This window comes from Lissotriton vulgaris, chromosome 1_1 (assembly GCF_964263255.1).
Source record: "Lissotriton vulgaris chromosome 1_1, aLisVul1.2, whole genome shotgun sequence".
NCBI lineage: Eukaryota > Metazoa > Chordata > Amphibia > Caudata > Salamandridae > Lissotriton > Lissotriton vulgaris.
This window is the reverse complement of record NC_141685.1, coordinates 258313061-258333561: the sequence shown is the minus strand read 5'-3', so window position 1 is coordinate 258333561 and position 20501 is coordinate 258313061. Positions and strand designations below refer to the sequence as shown.

The window sequence follows — 20501 nt, the reverse complement described above, 5'->3', positions numbered from 1 at the left end:
GACTCCACATTTCTGAACACTCTCATAACCCTTCGCTGAACTTTGGATTTCAGTCATAGCTCTTTGATCAAGGGAATAGTGACCATGGCAAAAATAGCTGATATTATTAAAATTCCCAAGGATGAGAAGAGAGCGTATGATGGATGGAACGTGACCCGGTACGTCACTAGTCTCACTGATAAGGTTAAACAGAAGAGATTTACACCAATTTGGGTTTTACCCCAGAGAGGTAATCTGTGTTTACAAATAAATGGTCAGAATACCACAGTTAAGCAAGAAAGGAGTAATTGTTCCCATATATATGTCTATACACCCTTGACTCCTTCACCGTTAGTTCCATCAAAAGGCACATATTTTATCTGTCATGATAAAGCTTATACATGGCTTCCCACACATTTCTCGGGGACATGTTATATAGCTTTCCTTCTCCCTCCGACATATACTGGTCCTGCAGATCACCATAGAAAGAGATTGGTTAGAGGGGTTATTGATGCGGAAGACACGGCTGGACAAGAAGGAGGAAAATTCCTGAAAGGAATTCTTCCTTTTTGGGGTCCAATGGCAAATAGTAGAAACATCAGACGCCTGGTTCGTGTGGTCGATGCTACCATAAATGTAACTTCTGGAGCATTGAATAATTTGACAGTTGAATTTCAGGCAGATCACCTTATGACTTTGCAGAACCGAATGGTTCTAGACATTGTCTTGGCTGATAGAGGCGGAGTCTGTAAATTGATTGGGTCCAGTTGCTGCGTGTACATTCCAGATAATGCCCCTACGGTATACCAAGCCATCTCTAAGGTACATGTCATCTCCGAGTCCATTCATCAGGACACTGGAGATTGGTCTGTGATGGGATGGTTTTGGGGACTACTGTCCACATGGGGATGGAAAGTGTTAACTTTCCTTGGAGCAATTCTAGCAATCATCTTCTCTTGTTGCCTCTGTTTACAGTGCGGTCCAGCTATTTGTGAACTTTGTGCCACTGTGTGTGTTTCTAAGCCGGTAACACAGGAGACAGAGAACATCAGAATGATGTTGCAGCAACACCTCAATGACCTCATGACCATTATTATAGATTCAGACTAACATGAGTCTTTTGTGCTTTGCCTGAGTATGGCAAAAGGAGGGTCTGAGGTTATGTGGTTTTCGACTTCGCTTCGTATCCCCCCCGCCATTTTGTATTTAACCGCCATTTTGTGTTGCCTCACTCAGGCAGCACGACAGATGTGGTGAACGCGATGTTTTTGCTTTTGCAGCTGCTACGTGTCCTTCCCGTTAAAGAATAACCGATGTCAGGGTCTCCCGAGTTTCGTAAATCCATGTCTAGACTGATTAATCCATGTCTCACTCCACTGTTTGGGTCCCACCATTCTTCTTGACTTTATCTTGTTTGACTGGCCTTCGCTATTCTCTTCGTGTGTTCTTTTGTTACATAGACTGTTCTTTGTAGCATTCAACATGTTCTACCACCTGCAAATTGAATTACGGGCACTAGTGTTGATTAACCTGGAGGGAGGAGAGCACACAGGGTCTGCAAGGAGGGTGTGTTTTAGACATTCGATAACTTGTTTTCGAACTATTCCTATTCGTCAATTTTGTATATTTTAGGAGTTGGCATTGTAAACTTGTGTACTATAATAGTTTGTGCACCACGGAATGAAGTGGCAGTCTCCTGAGAACCTACCATTGACCAACAATATCCTGATAGTCTGGGAACTGGCATTTTCTGTCCGAATAGCTCCTTGGCTATTATTATCTTGACCTAGTCCTTTGAAAAGTCAGCATACCTTGCCTGGCTATTACTGTAAACTGATTGTAATATAGATTTGTAAATATAACTGTAAATAGATTGGCAGTAATCATTTGTACAAACAATGTAAATCTTCTGGAAAATTTGATGAAATTTATAGTGAGTGAAAATATGATGCAGCTGTATATTACTTTTTTGTACAGTCATCTTGTGCACCATTGAAGATTTGTACATAATGAATCCCTGTTTTTAAAGATTTTATAAATTCTTTTATTATTGTGATCAGAAATGAATGTATAGCATAGTGGATTTTTAGAGCAAGCGTTCCTGGATACCCCAGCAAAAATTAAGGTGCCCCCTTTGTCCCTAGCTAACTCCCTCGCTCAGGAACTGCTGGCTCTCAGAGCTCTGCGCTCAGCCCCTTGCTTTTTGTAATAAATCTCCCTCGAACACCGTAACTTATTAGACATGTTGGGGAAGTCTGGGAAAGCACAATCAGAAGACTGGTGAGGCAGGCACCATATGCGCCGGACATCCTCCTATGGGGGATTCCAAGGTTTTACAAGATCACAGAATCAATGTTGATCCATAAATGAAAAACAGGAGGATGTCTGACGATGGAAGACCTATACCACAATGGCCAGTTTATTACAGGGGAAAATGCGGAGACCTCCTTTGATTTAGGCAGAGGACAGTACTTACAATATGCAAAGATCTCTCAGGTAGCCAGTAAGATATGGCCAACATTCCCAGAAGAGCCACCTGTAACGAGAACTTAGCAGGTGATGCTGTGTAAGGCGCAAGGACGACATGAACAATTGTTACTTACCTGTAAACAGGTGGTTCTCCAGTATTGGTGTCTTTCATAGATTCACATGCTTGAATATTCCCCGTCGTCGAAGTAGGAGTCCCATGGTAAATAAAATAGCAATAATGCTAAATATAAATATAGAAATATATATATATACATAATATCAGAAAAGAAGGAAATACATAGAAAACCTCTAAAAACAAATCCTACATAGGAATGCATGGTAGAGAGAAAAAAACATTTGTAAAACCTTAGTGTCATTATGTTAGTCCAAACTGCGGCAATCAGGCGCCAGCACCCTCTAGAACCTTCTCCTCAGAAGCTCAAGCCCTCAGATTTTCATAGCACAAGTAATAAAGAGCGCATGAGGAGAAAAGAGCCTCTGAGGGGAGGAGGGTGGGTCGCATGTGAATCTATGAAAGACACCAATACTGGAGAACCACCTGTTTACAGGTAAGTAACAATTGTTCTTCTCCAGTATTAGGGGTGTCTTTCATAGATTCACATGCTTGAATAGAATAGTAAGCAGTAACCTCCTAGAAACTGAGATTGCTAGGCATAGCAGAAAAAAATCAAGACAGTACTAGAATAATAATACAGTCATATAAGGCATCATAGCAATTACAGGAAAATACTAAGGAGGAGTGAACAGAGGCTCACCTTACTGAAAAAGATGGCGAAGCACTGCCTGTCCCACTGCGGTATCCGCTTCATTGATGGCATCCAAACAGTAATGTTTGGTGAAAGTGTGCCTGCTGGACCAAGTCGCTGCATGGCAGATCTGATGAAGTGGCACACCAGCAAACAAGGCGGTGGATGAAGACATCACCCTCGTAGAATGTGACCTCACTGAAGATTGCAATGGTTTGCCCGCTTGTTGGTGGCAGAAAGCAATGGCTGAGGAAAGCCACAGGGCAACTGCTCGCAGATCAAACACCCCGCTCAGCCGACTAAACGCTGACGCGGCCGAGTGTTGCCATAACGAAGCCGCCCTCTCTGAAGCGGTCACGCCCACCACGCTGACCACGCCCCCCGCCAGCCTACTTAAACACGCGCTGATCGCTAGCGCTGTGTTGTAGAACTCTCTCCTGAGGCGGAAGCCGGGAGATTTAACGCTGTACTTTTAACTTGTGAGAATTTGTGTTTTTTAAAATCATTGTTTCCCCCTGCTAACTGCTCGCAGATCAAGCACCCCGCTCAGCCGACTAAACGCTGACGCGGCCGAGTGTTGCCATAATGACCCCGCCCTCTCTGAAGCGGTCACGCCCACCACGCTGACCACGCCCCCCGCCAACCTACTTAAACACGCGCTGATCGCTAGCGCTGTGTTGTAAAACTCTCTCCTGAGGCGGAAGCCGGGAGATTTAACGCTGTACTTTTAACTTGTGAGAATTTGTGTTTTTTAAAATCATTGTTTCCCCCTGCTAACTGCTCGCAGATCAAACACCCCGCTCAGCCGACTAAACGCTGACGCGGCCGAGTGTTGCCATAACGACGCCGCCCTCTCTGAAGCGGTCACGCCCACCACGCTGACCACGCCTCCCCCGCCACGACACCTCCTCTCCATCATAAATTATGCTCCGGATCCGGAAGCGCAGCGGACGAGCGCAGCGGGCGCGACGAATGCGCGCGAAGGCGCGCATAAGGCAAGCTCATCTGCGCTCGTCCGCGCCGAGGACGGGCCCAGGGCCACTCCCCCTGTCCCACCGCTCTCCTGGCCTTCACAAAACTCATTGGTACGGACCTACACCCCCGCCCAACTCTTAAGCATTAGACCTGTAGCAGAGGCAGCTCACGCCTTACCACATTTCAACTACACAAATTCCTGCATAGGACCACTTAAATGTCCCACATGCACTGAGGACATTTCTACCCCTCAAACAACCTCCTCCCGTCAAGTGACAGCAGCACTTATAAACGTACGGTCCCTTCCTAAACACAAAATTGAAATTGCTGAATTCATTGACTCACATAAATTAGACCTACTATTTGTCACCGAGACATGGGGGACGATTCCTCCTGTCCAGATTTCAGAGCACCTACCCCCACCAACTACTGTGTATGTAAGCTAGATAGACCTAAAAAAAGTGGAGGAATAGCTATTATTTATAAAGATCACTTCAAAGTAACAACAACTGAGTCAAAATACTCTGAGTGCGAGGCTTTGCTCTTCACTATAGGCCTTTCCGGTAGAACGTCATTCAAAGGCATGTTAATCTACCGCCCCCCTGGGTCCAGATCCAACTTCCTCTCGAACGTGGATAACCTAATCGAGGCTTCAGTGGGATCCCCACACTTCACCGTTCTGGGTGACTTCAACTTTCATCTCGAAGCCACTGATGACCCTGATACTTCAATGCTAATCAACGACCTAGCTGCAGCTGGTCTCCTGCAAATCGTTAAAGAACCCACCCATAAGGCGGGACACACCTTAGATGGACTCTTCACTAACAACCCAAAGATATCCATCTCTAGGGTGACCCCCCTAGTTTGGACGGATCATGCTGCCGTATGCTTTTCCATCATAACTAACTCGAGCACTTCCCCCTCTACATCTCCTTCCCCTATCAACTTTCGAGATTGGAACAACATTAATCTTGACCATCTCACGCAGATAATGCGGGATAGTTTAACTCCAAATGAGCAGGATCCCACAGTAGCATCTGCCAACTACCTGAACAACTTAAACATAGCTTGCAACAAGTTAGCGCCCATCAAAATTTCACACCAGAGTAGAAAACTCCCTTCAGCCCCTTGGTTCACTGAACCACTTCGATTGCAGAGACAATACTGTAGGAACCAAGAAAGGTAGTGGCGCCGCCACTTCAGTCCCCCTGATAAAATCACATATAAGAACGCTCTATCCAATTATAAAAAACTCATAACAACGGAGAAAACCATCTACTACACCAATCAAATTAATCAGGCCAAAAATTCGACAGGTAAACTATTTCAGGTGGTCACTCACCTATTTAATCCCCTCGCCCCGCGCTCAGAAGGATCACAATCCCTATCGGACTCTTTGGCCAAATTCTTCGAAGACAAAGTCAGTGCCATCTTCACCACTTTTTCCCCTGCTCCTTCTCCCCCATCCACTTTGATTCCCACCTCCGATAACGCTCCAGCTTTCCTAGCCTTTGAAGCCACTACGCAGGAACTTATCCAACCCCTGATTGCTCGAACTAAATCGGGGTCACCCCTTGATCCTTGCCCTCCTGGCATCCTCAATCTAATCCCCAAAGCCGTTGCCCCTCCCCTAACCACCATCTGTAATGCAATGTTCGCAACTGGCATCTACCCATCTGTCTGGAAGGAGGCTATTATTAAGCCACTTCTAAAAAAGCCTACCCTAGACCCTCTTCTTCCTGCAAGTTACAGACCTATCGCATGTCTCCCGTTCCCTGCTAAGATTTTTGAAAAAATCATGAACACAAAACTTTCGACCTACAAACATGACAACAACCTACTGGACGACACCCAATTTGGGTTTAGACAAGGTCACGGAACAGAGACAGCGCTCTTAAAAGAAGCAGATGAGATAAGGACCACAATGGATAACGGAGGTTCTGCGATACTAATACTTTTGGATCTCTCCGCAGCTTGCGACACAGTCGATCATGTCACTTTGATCGACCGTGTCGCGGCCTTAGGAATAAAAAAACAAAGCCAAAAAACTCCTTGCCTCATTTTTGTCCAACCGCCCTCAAACAGTGAAGATGGGCAAATACATCTCCCAGACCTTCTCTCTGCCTTGCGGAGTACCACAGGGCTCCTCGCTAAGTCCGACACTTTTTAACATTTATGTTTCGGACTTAGCGAGGGTTATAAAATCTTATGGAATTGCCCTCACAACTTACGCAGACACCCAACTGGTGCTATCTGTACACAATGATGGCATCTCGGTGGCAGCCAACTTCCAAGACGGAATGAGGGCAATAAGCTCCAGGATGTCATCCAACTGTCTCAAATTAAATTCTGATAAGACAGAAGTGATGACATTCGGGAGGCTGCAACCCACATGGTCCCCCCATTAGTGGCCACCTCAGATGGGACAACCTCCCGAACCAGTGACCAAAGTACGCAACCTAGGAGTCATATTTGACAACAAAATGTCCTTCCAACAGCATGCTAATTCGGTGGTTTCCTCATCCTTCCACATTTTAAAAAGGATTAAAAAGCTAACCCCATATCTACCTCCGTCTGCAGGCAAAACCTTAGTCAGCACTTTAGTCTTCTCAAAAACAGACTATTGCAATGCCCTTCTATTAAACGCACAACAAAAGGTCCTCAACAAACTGCAGACAGTGCAAAATGCGGCAGCCAGGACCCTGTTAACTATCCCTAAATTCGCATCTATCTCTCCTTACATCCGACAGCTACACTGGCTGCCAGTAAGGAGTCGGATCAAATTCAAGGCTCTATGCATAGCATGTAAAGCTATCCATAAAAAAAGGCCCACTATTCCTAAGACAAGCCTTCTGCCCGCTTGAGCACTCAAGAACATTACGCTCATCATCAGCCCACTTGCTAAGAGTCCCACGCACAAGAAGAGCTAATTGGGGCGACAAACGTTTCCCCATCGCTACAGCCAAACTGTGGAACACGCTGCCCCTCCACATCAAAACTGCTCCGACACTACTCAATTTCAGGAAAAAACTCAAAACTTGGATGTTCTGAACTTAAACCTCTCCCGCCACAAATGAGAGCTCTGCTACGCTAAGCGCCGAGACACCCTTGGGTATTTGCGCGCTCTAAAAATCGCACAAAATAAATAAAATAAATAAATAAATAGTCGGTTTAGAAATTGGATGACCTTTGCGCAGTCGTCCGTAGGCAATGAAAAGTTGGTCGGACTTGCGGAATGGGGCAGTTCTGGCAATGTAAAATCTAAGACATCGTTTGATGTCCAGAGAATGTAAGCGCTGCTCCGCCGGAGATTTTGGATCCGGAAATAAAGTCTTGAGGAATACAGGCTCATTCAAATGAAAATCCGTAGGTACTTTAGGCATGAAAGAGGGGTTGGTCCGAAGTGCCACACCGTCAGGTTTGAACTGTAGATAAGGCGGCTTGACAGTAAAAGCATGAAGGTCGCTCACGCGACGAGAGGAGGTCAAAGCCAGCAGAAGTGCAACCTTCCAAGTGATGAACTTGATATCCGCCCTGTGGATAGGCTCAAAAGGTGATTTCATAAGTTGAGATAGTACAACATTGAGGTGCCAAGCTGGAGGAGGGCGACGCACAGGTGGAAACTTGCGGAAAAGCCCTTTGAAGAATTGACGTATAATTTGTGATGAACAGAGGGATGAAGAGCCATCATGTCGGAAAACGAGATATAGCAGCTAAGAAAACTCTCAGTGTGGCATGAGAGAGACCTGACTGAGCGAGGCTCAAAAAGAATGGAAGGAGCTGCTCAGGAGTGGAATGGATATTGGCCGTAGCGCACCAATGACAGAATCGCTTCCATTTAAGTTTGTAAGTCTTGATGGTGGACGGAGCTCTGGCATGAGCTAGGATGTCTCTGCACTCCTGGGATATGTTTAAACCAGCGAACTCAAGGTGCTCAGGTTCCAAGCCCACAATTGTAGCGTTGAGGGATCTGGATGACACACTAAGCCCTTGTCCATGGTTAGAAGGTCCGGACGAGGACGTAGAGGAATGGGCTCACACAGGGACATTAGGAGTAGTTCAGAAAACCATGCCTGTCTGGGCCAACGAGGAGCAATCAGCAGGATGTGGCAGGGCTGCCTCCGCATCTTCCACAAAAACCGCGGTATCAATGGGAGTGGCGGAAAAGCGTAAGCGAATAGACCGCTCCAGTTGATCAAAAGGGCATTCCCGCTGGACTTTGGGTGGGGATGCCAACTTGCATAAGACGGGCATTTACGGTTCTCCGGTGTCGCAAAGAGATCCAGATCCGGGTGACCCATTTGCGGAACACACGATCCAGAGTCGGTTGGTGCAGCTCCCATTCGTATGTCGAGGAAGTGGACCTGCTTAGAGAGTCGGCTAGGAAGTTGGACACGCCCGGAAGGTGGAAAGCTGTCAAGGTGATGTGATGGCGAAGAGCCCAATCCCAGATTGACTGGGCCAAGCGGGACAGAAGCGGAGACCTGGTCCCCCCCTGCTTGTTCAAGTAGTGCATACTGGTGGTATTGTCCGTTTGGATTAGCACTGACTCCCCGTGAACAACTGGGAGGAAGGACTTGAGCGCCAGAAAAATCGCCATCAATTCTAGCTTGTTGATATGCCACGTGCGTTGCATCGGCGACCACTTGCCCTTGATGGATAGGCCCTGAAGATGAGCGCCCCACACCTCTAAGGAGGCGTCTGTCGTCAACTTAAGGTCTGGAGCATGATCGAGGAAGGACACACCCATTCCCAGATTTGCGGGCTGCGTCCACCAAAGCAGGCTCTGTTTCATGCGAGCTGTGACGGCAACAAGGTCGTTGAAGGATCCGGAGACCTGACGCCACTGTAAGTCCAGTTCTTCCTGAATGGGACGGGCGCGCAACCTGCAATTTGGGATCAGTGCGATACAAGATGAAGCCATTCCCAAGAATGATTTTAACGTCCGAACAGAAACGGACTGTTTTCTTCGAATAAGGGAGACCAGACGAAGAATCTTTAGACGTCGTTCGTCCGAGACGAACGCTTTTGAGAGCTGCGTGTCTAGGATTGCTCCCAGGACAGATCTGATCCGCAGAGGTGCAAACTGTGACTTTTCTTTGTTGATGGTTGTTGGAACCTAAAGATGTCAGGTCACCTAGGGTAGCTTGGCCTAGGGTAAGTCAATATCAATAGAGACACATGTGTAAAGGTTGCAAACCACCCAGCAGTAATCCAACGCAATATCACTCAAAAATGACGCTACACCAATGTTTGGAAAAATACGAGCTTGTTTATAAAAATAATCTTTGCTCTCTTGTCTTCAGAAATCACAGCTTAGTATATTACATTTTGTCATGAAAATAATAATACTTTAAAAGTTGCCAAATCATGTCATTAAACAGTTTTTCAACTTAACAGCACATTACATTTAGTCATGAGTTTAGTAACTTCCTCAAAATTGTCAGAACAATCACACTACTTGGCTTTCTAACGTTGCATCACATTACAGTAGTTCAAAAGAAGCAGTGTCTGCACTTCTCTAGAAAAGATTTACTCATTTACTCCCTTTCCACCACTAATCCAGAAGGATTGGTGAGCTTTACTCACTTTAGTTGCCCTATATAGGCTCCTCACCAGATCTGACAAAAGTAAGGGGGAGGGATTAGTATAAAGAAGTCTAATCACAGAGGGGGAACATCCTGTATTGAAAATTATGTCTCAATAGTTTCTTATAAGAAGCTTGATAGCATTCCCCAGTACCAGCCCAATCCTTGTTTGGCCAATCGGAAGTCTTTGTTCCCTTGAAGGAGACTCAATGGCCTCCAACTTCCCCCCTGACCACCTCCTTACTTCGTTTCTGTGTGTTGGGCCCCCGGGGCCTGTGTTTCGGTCTCACAGGGGGGGGGGAAGGAACCAATCTTCTCAGGCGCTCGATGCGGTCCTTCGCCCCTCCTCCCCTGCTCAAGACCACTCCTCGTTGAGGCTTGAGTAGGGAAAAGGGACCCACAAACGGAGAAGCGCCGATGCGCGCTTCCCGCAGCTTCCTCGAGGATCTCCTGTCAGCCGGTCTGCGACGTCTCCCCCGCAGCGGTACGACCGCGCATGTGCAGGAGACTAGCGGACCAAGTCCGGAGTCTGCCCCGGCCGCCTGCCGCTGGTAGTGGCTCTCCTACGGGCCTGCTCGCTCCTAGGCCCCTCCTGTTAGGGAGAACTGAAACTGTCTGGGGCATGCGCAATGGCGCCCGACTTCCGCAATCAGCCCCCGCCTCTCCTCAGATCAGTGGCGCCGCCACAACAAAGCGGTTGATGCCCCCGGGGTCCTGCTCATGGCGGAATCGGCGCTGCCCCAATAAATCCGGCACCCCTCTTCTTCCACTGTCTCACGAGTGGGACAGGTGCTTCACCAGCTGCACGACCGGTCACCAGTAAGTGATCTCAGGGTCACAAGGGCAGTAGCCGGTTTCAACACCCAAGGCAACGGGAGGTAGGGATTGACCCTCACACGTATAAGTTCCCAGTTCTTTATCCTCAACAGGGACCCACTAATCCTCCATACTGGACAGGGGCTGGTGAAAGGGGGGGGCACTCAGTTACGTTCTCACAGCAGGGATCTTTACAGTTCCACAGTCCACTGGGATTAACCCCTTCACCTAACTGTCCAGGGTCAGCAGGACGAAACTAACTCGGCTAGGTCAACAGGAATGGGGGGGTGGAGAACCCAGACAGAGGGCAACGCTTGAAGAGCAATCCACCCTTCAGGACCCTACCCCTACCAGACCTCAGCCTTCACTCTAGCTGTTCCTCACTGGCAAGACAAAATGGCTGACCAGCATTCCGCCTTTTATAGGCTGACCCACAGAGGTCCAGAAGGGACCAGAAGGTTCTGGAATGCCCTACTCTATCCTATGGGACAGGTTCTAGGTTTGTCAGTTGTGACAGTTGGTAGCCACCATTTTGTGACTCCAAAGAAATTCCTGTCAGGAAAGGCCTCTAGGCCTGAGGTGAAAAACTATGAGGGTGAAAGAGCACCTATCCCCTAGACCAACACCTTGAAAAATCTAGTGGACACAAAAATAAATAAAGGCATGAGGGGCAAAAATGGGACAAAATAAATAATAAATTGGAGGGACTACGCAAAAGGTCAGACAGGTCTAACAATGGTCAACCCTAGAGACCGAAACACTTGCTGGCAAAGGTGCGTGTCCCGATCCAGCTGATGGTGGCATTGAGACTTGAGAAGGCAATCATCTAAATAGGGAAAGATCTGAACTCCTTGTAGACGCAAGTGAGCCACCACTGGGGCCAGTACACTTTGAACTGAAAATGTATTGGCCCTACTTTGAAACGCAGGTACTGGCGATGTCGTTTGATTATTGGAACATGAAAGTATGCGTCTTGAAGATCTATGGTGGTAATAAAATCCTCGCTGGATAGAAGACGTAGAACTTCCAGTAGTGTCAGCATTCGGAATGATTGAGACTTCAGGAACTGGTTGAGAGCCCTCAAATCCAGAATGGGTCGCCAATCTCCGTTCTTCTTGAGTATGAGGAAGAATCGAGAGTAAAAACCTCTCCCTCTTTGATGTATAGGGACCACTTCGACTGCACCCTTCAACACAAGAAGACGGACCTGATGGAAGAGCTCCTCGAGATGTGGAGGAGGTGGGCCATGAGGTGGAGTGCAAGGAGGATTCTCTGTAAACTCCAGGGTGTGACCCCGTTTGACAATGTCCAATACCCAGCGGTCTGAGGTGATCGAGGACCACTGGGAATAAAACAGAGAGATTCGCCCTCCAACACTTTGAGAATGGCACAAGTCATTGGCGTTTCTGAGTGGTGCCACGATAGGACGCCTTTCCTCTGTAAGGTCTGGAGGGTTGCTGACGAGACTGCTGGTTGGACGCTTACCGTTGGCCGCTCTGAGTGTAGGAGCGGTATTGTTGTCCTCCTCGGAAGTTGGAAGAAGTGCCTCGTCCGCACGCACCTCGAAAGGACTGTTTCCGAAATTGGAGCGTGCCCCAGGACTTCGCCGTATCGGTGTCCTTCTTGATGGACTCGAGGGCATCATCGATATGGGATCCGAACAGTGATTCCCCATCATAAGGCATATCCAATATTCTGCTTTGGACTTCCTGCCGGAAGGAGGTGGACTTCAGCCAACCCTGTCTTCGGAGTGCAGCCGCACTTGCTAGGAGGCGGAAACCTGTGTTAGCGATATCGACTGCACAGTCGATGATTTCTTCCGCTGCCCTTTGACCATCGCAGAGAATCTGTTGTGCGTCAGTCTTGGATGCATCAGGTATGAGTGCCATGAAATCTGCAATATCTGACCACATCTGCCGGTCATAGCGTCCCAAGATGGCTAAAGCATTGGCTGCTCGGACAGAAGTTGAGGCCATCGTTGAGAACTTGCGTCCAATACCATCTAAGCGTCGACCCTCTCTATCCGGAGGGGATGTGATTTGGGACGCTGGATTCCGAGCTCTACGCTGTGCGGCCTGAGTCACAACAGAATCCGGTTTGGGATGAGAAGTCAGGCAAGCTGGAGAGCCGGTGGGGGCCTTGTACTTCTTTTCATGGCGTGGAATCTGAGCAGGTAAGGAGTTAGGAGCTTTCATTAGTTTAATGCCCTCTTTCCACACAAACTCAATAATAGGAGTAGTGTGTACCTGCTTATAAGGTTTATCTTTAAAGTCATAGAGAAAGCAATCTTCCTCGTGTTGTGACCGTGGAAGTTTGAAACGCTGAGTTGTTTTATCCAATAAAAGATGGAAACTGGCAATATCAACTATTGGCGAGTCACTTGAAGTACCAGGTTGAGGAGAAGGCGTTTGCGTCCTATAATCGTCCCAGTCGGCCATATCCTGATCACCTGCTTCATCATCTGTTTCGTCAGGAACCTCACCATCCTCCCGTTCTGCGTTCGCTTCATCATCCGCATCCTGCGGATATACAGTGGTATGAATGCTAATAGATCTATGAATCCGGGACGAAGTTGTAGTTGGTACGACAGGTGGCAATGAAGGTGGAGGTAGCACCACAAGAGTGGGAGATTGTGCAGGTGTAGTTTGCGGACTAGCCGGAAAACGGCGGTTGTAATCATCCAGCATATGCTGGAGATTAGAAATTAAGGTCAAAGGAATGGTGGCCACAGGTGTTTGAACGAACTGTTCCTCCTGTTGAAATTCTGGCTCACCACCATCATCAGAGTCTGTGTCCTGACATTTAATTATTAAATCAGAGGGACTATGTGCTGCCCCAAACGTGTCCTCTTCATTCTCCGAGTCTGATTTAGTTGCAAACATCGGAGAAAATGGTTGAAGCTCTGGTTCTGAGATCTGTTGGCAGGGTACTGTAGTGCAAGAATGTGAAGATTTAGAGGTCTTCAAGGGCACTAACGGTACAGAAGCAAATGAAATTGGTGCCGTCGTCGACGGAGCCGTCACCGACGACGAGGCTGAGTCAGCTGTTGCGGCCGGTAATTTTGAAGAAATCTGCGTCGACGGAGAGGTCGTCGACGGTGTCACCGTCGACGAGCGATCCATTGTTGAAGCAGCCGTCGACTGGTTCGTCGTCGTCGACGGGCGTGTCGTCGACGGGTTCGTCGTCGGGCGTGTCGTCGTCGACGTTTTCGCCGTCGATGCTGGTACTGACTCAGTCGACGGAGCCCTCGTCGACGGGTCTGTCTTCGTCGACGAGATCTTCTTTGTCGACGAGATCTTGGTCGACGGCGTCGTCGATGACGACGATGTCTTCGGATCTTTCGTCGACGAGGATTCTCTCTTCTTCGTCGACGAGATAAGAATCGTCGACGGAACAGGTTTAGACGGCAACGAAACCCTCGTCGACGTGAAGGCCGTCTACGAAACCATCATCGATGATGAGAAAGCCGAAGTGGTAGTCAGTGTAGTCGACGTAGATGCAGGCAAAGCCGCTTTCGTCGAAGGAGCGCTCGAGGTAGCCAAAGACGCCTGAGAGCCAGGTCTCGTGGGCGTAGAGGTGGTAGGAATGGCAGTAGAGACTGCAGGAGCCACAGACAGGGCTGATTTTGGCTTCTTGAGGAAAAGAGAAGGAACCTCCTGGACACTACCCCTCTTTGAGGCTGAGGAGAAACCAGAATGTAAACTCTCTGCGTCGGACACTAAAGAGTCCTTGTCCTTAAGACGCTGCAGCCAAAGAAGAAGACGGCCTTCCCTGTCCTTAAGAGTTTTGGTAGAAAAGGTTCTACAAAACTTGCAGCTGCCAGCCTCATGACCTGGATATAAACAATAAATACACTTCTGGTGGGGGTCCTTTTCAAAAAGACGAAGCTTCCCACAAGAAGAATATGGCCTGAATAAAGACTTCTTACTTGACATTGTAGAATTTCTGGAAAACTAGAAGATAGAGTTCTGAAAACTGAGCAGAGCTCAGGGAGACTCCCTTCACACGATGTGCGGTAGAAAATCTGAGGGCTTGAGCTTCTGAGGAGAAGGTTCTAGAGGGTGCTGGCGCCTGATTGGCCGCAGTTTGGACTAACATAATGACACTAAGGTGTTACAAATGGTTTTTTCTCTCTACCATGTAGGATTTGTTTTTAGAGGTTTTCTATGCATTTCCTTCTTTTCTGATATTATGTATATATATATTTCTATATTTATATTTAGCATTATTGCTATTTTATTTACCGTGTCACTCCCACTTCGACGACGGGGAATATTCAAGCATGTGAATCTATGAAAGACACCCCTAATACTGGAGAAATGATAATCCATCTATACAAAGCAATTCGCTAGGACCTACCACGGAAACCACTCCCCTTACAGGTGAGATGGGAGGTAGCAAAGGGGGAACACTTAACAGAGAAAAAATGGTGTAGAGTACATGAAGGGGTAAACCAGGGGTGCTCAAATGCCCGTTTTAAATTAATACAATATAACTATATCCATCAAGCTTATCTTACTCCGAAAGTACACAGTAAAATATACCCAGAGCATTCCAGTGCGTGCCCCAGATGCCAGGAGCTAGGAGCTGATTTCTTCCATGTAGTGATGGTATGCCCATTGGTGGAAACATTGTGGGAAGAGGTACTGCATAAAATAAAGTTTGCCTCGGGCTGGGAGGTCCCCAGAGAGATAAGGACAGTGCTACTGGGTCTTCTCCCAACAACTAAAAACAAGAAGTTGAGCAGGAAATGTGTGCTTCTGGGCTTAATAATAGCAAAGAGACACACTGCAATTGAATGGCAAAAAACAACACTCCCGAAGAGCGAAAGATGGCTTAAAGACATGTGTGAATGGGCAACTGCCGAGAGAGTAAGAATGAAACAAGTCCGGAGAGATGACAAACTAGAAGATAACCTCCAAGCATGGACTGTAATGATAACTGGCCTACAGCCCCCAATAGAGGAGAACTCACAGACTGGGACAACCAAACCATGAAAACCATAAGGCACACATACGCAGGATAGTTGAACAGACGATACATTATTCAGTCAGCAAAAGGGATACAGGTGTCCGACAGGGGAGGTGGGGGAGTTAAAGTGATAAGTTGGCACTAAGGTAAATAAGCAGGAAACACCAACATTAAAGGTATCTATCAGAGAGTGGAATCGAGACACAGTCTAAAGGCAGCAACGTCTTTGAATCATGTCTTAACTTGAATGATGCATCTGTATGTATACTGATGAGCGGAGCACGAACCCGTTGGATGAGTTACTGTATGGTCTATGCTAGACAATGCTGTTGTATCTATTTTTGAAATGCCAAAAGAGTGGGAAGCAACATCATTATTTGCTGTACGGTTGACACGGTAGACTCCTCAGTGACAGGGTGTGTCACCCAGAGTAGAGGTGGTTTTTTGGCCTCCCTCCCGCTGCCCCTGGAGTACCTCTTTTTTTCCCTAATCATATTGCACACTGGTTTGACCCTGATTGCTACTGCAAAGGATATAAGGTGTGACATCAACAGCTTATGACATCACAATGCTTCTCCCTTGTTGTAAATATTTTTGTCCACCCTAAGCGTGGAAGGGTATACTCAGATGTGAGTCCCTTGCTCATTGCACCATCAGGATTCAAGCAAGCCGGGCCGAAGAGGCTGAAATGCCAGAAACCGGTCCCCGGTAGCTTGTTTCCTTCCCAGTGTAAGAATTGGCTTTTGTAGTTTGGTTTGCCCTGTTCCCATCATGCACTGGGACAGGAACAGACTAATTTGCATACAGCCAGGTTCTGAAACTGGGATGGTGCAATGAGCTAAAAAATGGTGTTGGATCTAGCCCTGATCTCTTGACTGGGTGAGAGTATTCTGTTTAATTCAGAGACTCTGTCCCTCACCACCCCTTGTTGTAAATATTTTTGTCCACCCTAAGCGTGGAAGGGTATACTCAGATGTGAGTCCCTTGCTCATTGCACCATCAGGATTCAAGCAAGCCGGGCCGAAGAGGCTAAAATGCCAAAAACCGGTCCCCGGTAGCTTGTTTCCTTCCCAGTGTAAGAATTGGCTTTTGTAGTTTGGTTTGCCCTGTTCCCATCATGCACTGGGACAGGAACAGACTAATTTGCATACAGCCAGGTTCTGAAACTGGGATGGTGCAATGAGCTAAAAAATGGTGTTGGATCTAGCCCTGATCTCTTGACTGGGTGAGAGTATTCTGTTTAATTCAGAGACTCTGTCCCTCACCACCCCTTGTTGTAAATATCACAATGCTTCTCAGCAGTTTGTTCCAATTCGTACTCCGCATGTAGCACAGTGCAAAAACTGTGCTTAATCACATAGCGTAAAGCTAAATCAACAACATCACAGACGCTTTGATAAAGCAATTTAACATGCTAAAAAGCATATAACCAATTCACAAACGTGAACTTTTTGAATGGACATATTAGGCAATGAGTGAGGTGATGATTTTGGGGTCCCCCCTCATCCTAGGGGGAGGACCAAGTAGATGCCTTTAACACAAAGAGCATAAAAAAAGCACCTCTTGTTGAACGATTCGGTGGTGGTCCAATCCCCTTAGGACCACCCCAAGCACAGTTATTGGCAAAAAAGCAATCCCAGCCAAAGGCCCGGCAAAGCATTATAAGACGAGATTAGCAGTCGGCAGTGAATATTATAGTATCCAATGTCAAAATAATTTTACAAAGAGCTGCAGTTCAACTAGTCGTTACTAGATGTCCCTCACGAGTCAAATGCAAAAGCATTGAAATTATTCTTACATCAAGCTGCAGTTCCACTAGTCGTTACTAGATGTCCCTCACAAGTCAAATGCAAAAGAATTGAAACCCTTTTATGACTTCATTTAACAATATGTTTTCAGAGTTACACTTTTAAACCCACTTGGCAACCTTGCGTGATTTTATTTTCCCACTACGTGAATTTCATGTTTTGTTTCCGTGATCTGCCGTTTTGTGAGGAAATGCCGTTTCCAACTCTTTTATAATTGTACAATTATTAAAAAGGTAGAAAAAAGGAAATGTTAATGTCCCCCCACCTCCCAGAAAAAAAGAAATTGCTTAAAGCACGTATTTAGTAGTTTTCACATACCTTTGCTGAGAAAAGTCCCAAACTATATTTCACTGTTGCAATTCAATTAAGTGTATTAAAAAATATGCACTCTGTAAGCACGAAGCACAGTAATCATTTTTTATTCTACAACAAAATAAATCAGCAATAAATTTTACAGTTCACACGTATTGCTTAGGGCTTCCCACCTTCCGTCGTGAATTCTGAAATTTGAAAAACAGACACAACATTTTGAGGAAGTTAGCGTTCCTTTGCCGTTAATAGAGGAAAACCGAGAGGGGAGCTAAAAAGCAAAAATTAACCACTAAAAAAGCAACAACATTTCTGAAATTCTAAAAAGTGGTCTGGTCACTAGTTGGCAAGCTCTGATAATTTACCTATGTCCTTTTTGAAGAAGTTTGAATACGAGCTAAAATGGCTCTCTGAAAACCAGCCTATATAGAACAAAGATAATCTCCGCTAACACCCCCTAATAAGATGTTGCTGGATGCTGTTGACATAGAAGGAGGGTGGGCACTTCTTAAATAATCTTTTTAGAGCTGCATTTAACGCGCTTTAAACACGTTCACCCGACTGGATTTTTTTTTTCATCATAACCTAACTGGAAGGATTGTTGCTTTGCCTTTTAGGTTTAAAGTATTTTATTAGAAAGGTACAGCTGCAAAAGAAAACAATTATACAAAGAAGCAGTGCTTGCGCCAGGGGCGTCCCAAGAATACAGTTCGAGTGTCCCAGCCCTGGAAGGCCGCCCTAGTATCCGGCGCCGTGCGCGGAGATGTGCAAAAGAATCCAAGGAACAAATCCCCAACATTCCGTACCCTTCTTTGAGTAAATAACACCCCCCAACAACCCCCTCCATTTCCCCCCCTCCTCCCACCCTGTCCAGCGCCATGCAATGTAGAGCCCAGGTATTGTCTCGATCATCCTCTCCGTCACCCACATCGCTCATAAGGTCACACTCATACCCCCCACAATCGAACATTACAACGGTGGCGTAAGCCTCATAAGTCTCAGGTATCTCGGGCATGTAATTTCCTTGAATTCCGTGGCCAGCAGTGTGTGAAAAGGCTGCCACAGTTCCCGAAAGCTGTCCACTTCCCCGGCTAGTGTGAGTGAGAGCTTTTCCATCCCCAGAACATGCCACAACCTGTGTAGCCAACCCGTGTGGGAAGGAGTGGTTGGCGTACGCCAGTGAATTAGGATGTTCTGAACAGCTGAGCCCAGCATAATTGCGATCTGCCTCCCCCTACGAGATTTCAACGGGTACATTAAGCCATTGGGGAGACCAAGCAGGGTGTATGCCGGAAATCGGGGCAGTTCAACCTCAAAGCATGTGTCTATCTCATCAAGCACCTCCGACCAGTATGCCTGTAATACTGGGCAGTCCCAGAGGATGTGTGTCAATGTGCCTAACTGCCCGCAATTGCGCCAGCATCTGTCATCTATAAGCCGGTTCATCTCATGCAGTCGTTCCGGGGTGTGATACCAATAAGTGGAGACTTTGGTGAAGGTTTCTGTGAGTCCTACATGGTAAGCTGAGTGTCTCGCCCGGTATGAGATCTGTTCCCATTCCTTGTGGCTAAGTGTTCTCCCCAGTTCCCTGTCCCAGCGCTCCCTACCAGGAAAATGGAAATGGGAAGACGGGAGCTGTAGCATCTTATAGAGGTCGGTTATGAGTTTTGTGTCTGAAGTGCGTGTCACCAGCCACCTTTCATACGGTAACAGTTTCCTGTCTGCCGATTCTCTAACCTGTGGTTGCAGGGCCCAGTGTGGAACCTGCCAGTATCTCATGCGGTCCAATTCAGTCATCCGGTAACTATCCTTAAGGCTCTGAAAGGGGATTATTCCATCTTCTGCGTACATGTGAAAAAGCGCTCTGCAGCCCTTTTCCCTCCAGTGCGAGAAGGCCCCAGGTTCTGTCCCCGGCGTAAAGTCTGGATTGTCCACAATGGGTGTGAATGGAGATGGGAATGTGGTAAGATCGAACGTTCGATTGGTAGTGTCCCACACTCTCAGCGGTACCTGCGTGATATAAGAGGCATAGAGATTCGGGGGGCGGTGTGACCGGCGGAGAAACGGTATTTCCTTTAGGGGGCGCCCCGCTACCGCCTGATCTTGGAAGAGCCAATGTTTGTCTGACTCCCACCTACTCCATTCCACCAAGTACCGCAATTGGGATGCCAGGAAGTATTTGCGCAGGTCTGGGACCCCCAGTCCCCCTGACTCCGGCGCCAGAGTGGTAAGGGCCCGGCGCATTCGGGGCTTGCGGCCCTGCCACACAAAGCGGGACACTTCAGTTTGCATCTGCTGAATCCATCCTCTAGGAGGCTGTAGGGGCAGCGCTCGGAATAAGTACAGAATCTGGGGCAAGATCGTCATCTTAGTCGCTGCAACCCGGCCGAGCCAGGATATCGTCCCTTTGTTCCATCTCCCCATTTCCTCCTTAACTTTCTTACTCATCGCCTCATAGTTGATGGAAACCATCGCCTGCAACGTTGGTGCCAGCGCTATCCCTAAGTATTGCACCTGGTTCCGTGACCAGCGCAGAGGGAAGAGCCCCTGCAGTTCACGTCTCGTTGCTGGTGTAAGGGAGACATCCAGAGCCGTGGACTTCTCCACGTTCATCCTAAAACCTGCTACTCCCTCAAAAGCCTTGAGTTCAGCCATACTTGCGGGCAAAGCCCGCCGCGGGTTCTCTAGCGTGAAAATAACATCGTCCGCGTAGAGGCTGATCGTGTGGGTGTAACCACCCATCCGTACTCCGGTCACGTCAGGGTTCTGGCACACTCGCTGAGCAAAGGGCTCCATGTAGAGCGCGAAGAGGAGAGGGG

General features: G+C 47.4%; 2 protein-coding genes across 2 annotated transcripts in view; one reads left to right on the top strand and one right to left on the bottom strand.

Moving 5' to 3' along the window:
* Window positions 1–1089, top strand: part of LOC147746869 (endogenous retrovirus group PABLB member 1 Env polyprotein-like) — a 68740-nt gene extending 67651 nt beyond the window's left edge. Inside the window, exon 3 of the mRNA XM_086961118.1 lies at window positions 44–1089. Coding sequence (XP_086817244.1) covers window positions 44–1089 — 1046 coding nt within the window. The remainder of the gene's footprint in view (window positions 1–43) is intronic.
* The window catches only part of LOC147746868 (HORMA domain-containing protein 1-like), a 1271881-nt gene that overhangs the window by 949870 nt on the left and 301510 nt on the right, over window positions 1–20501 (bottom strand). The window lies entirely within an intron of this gene.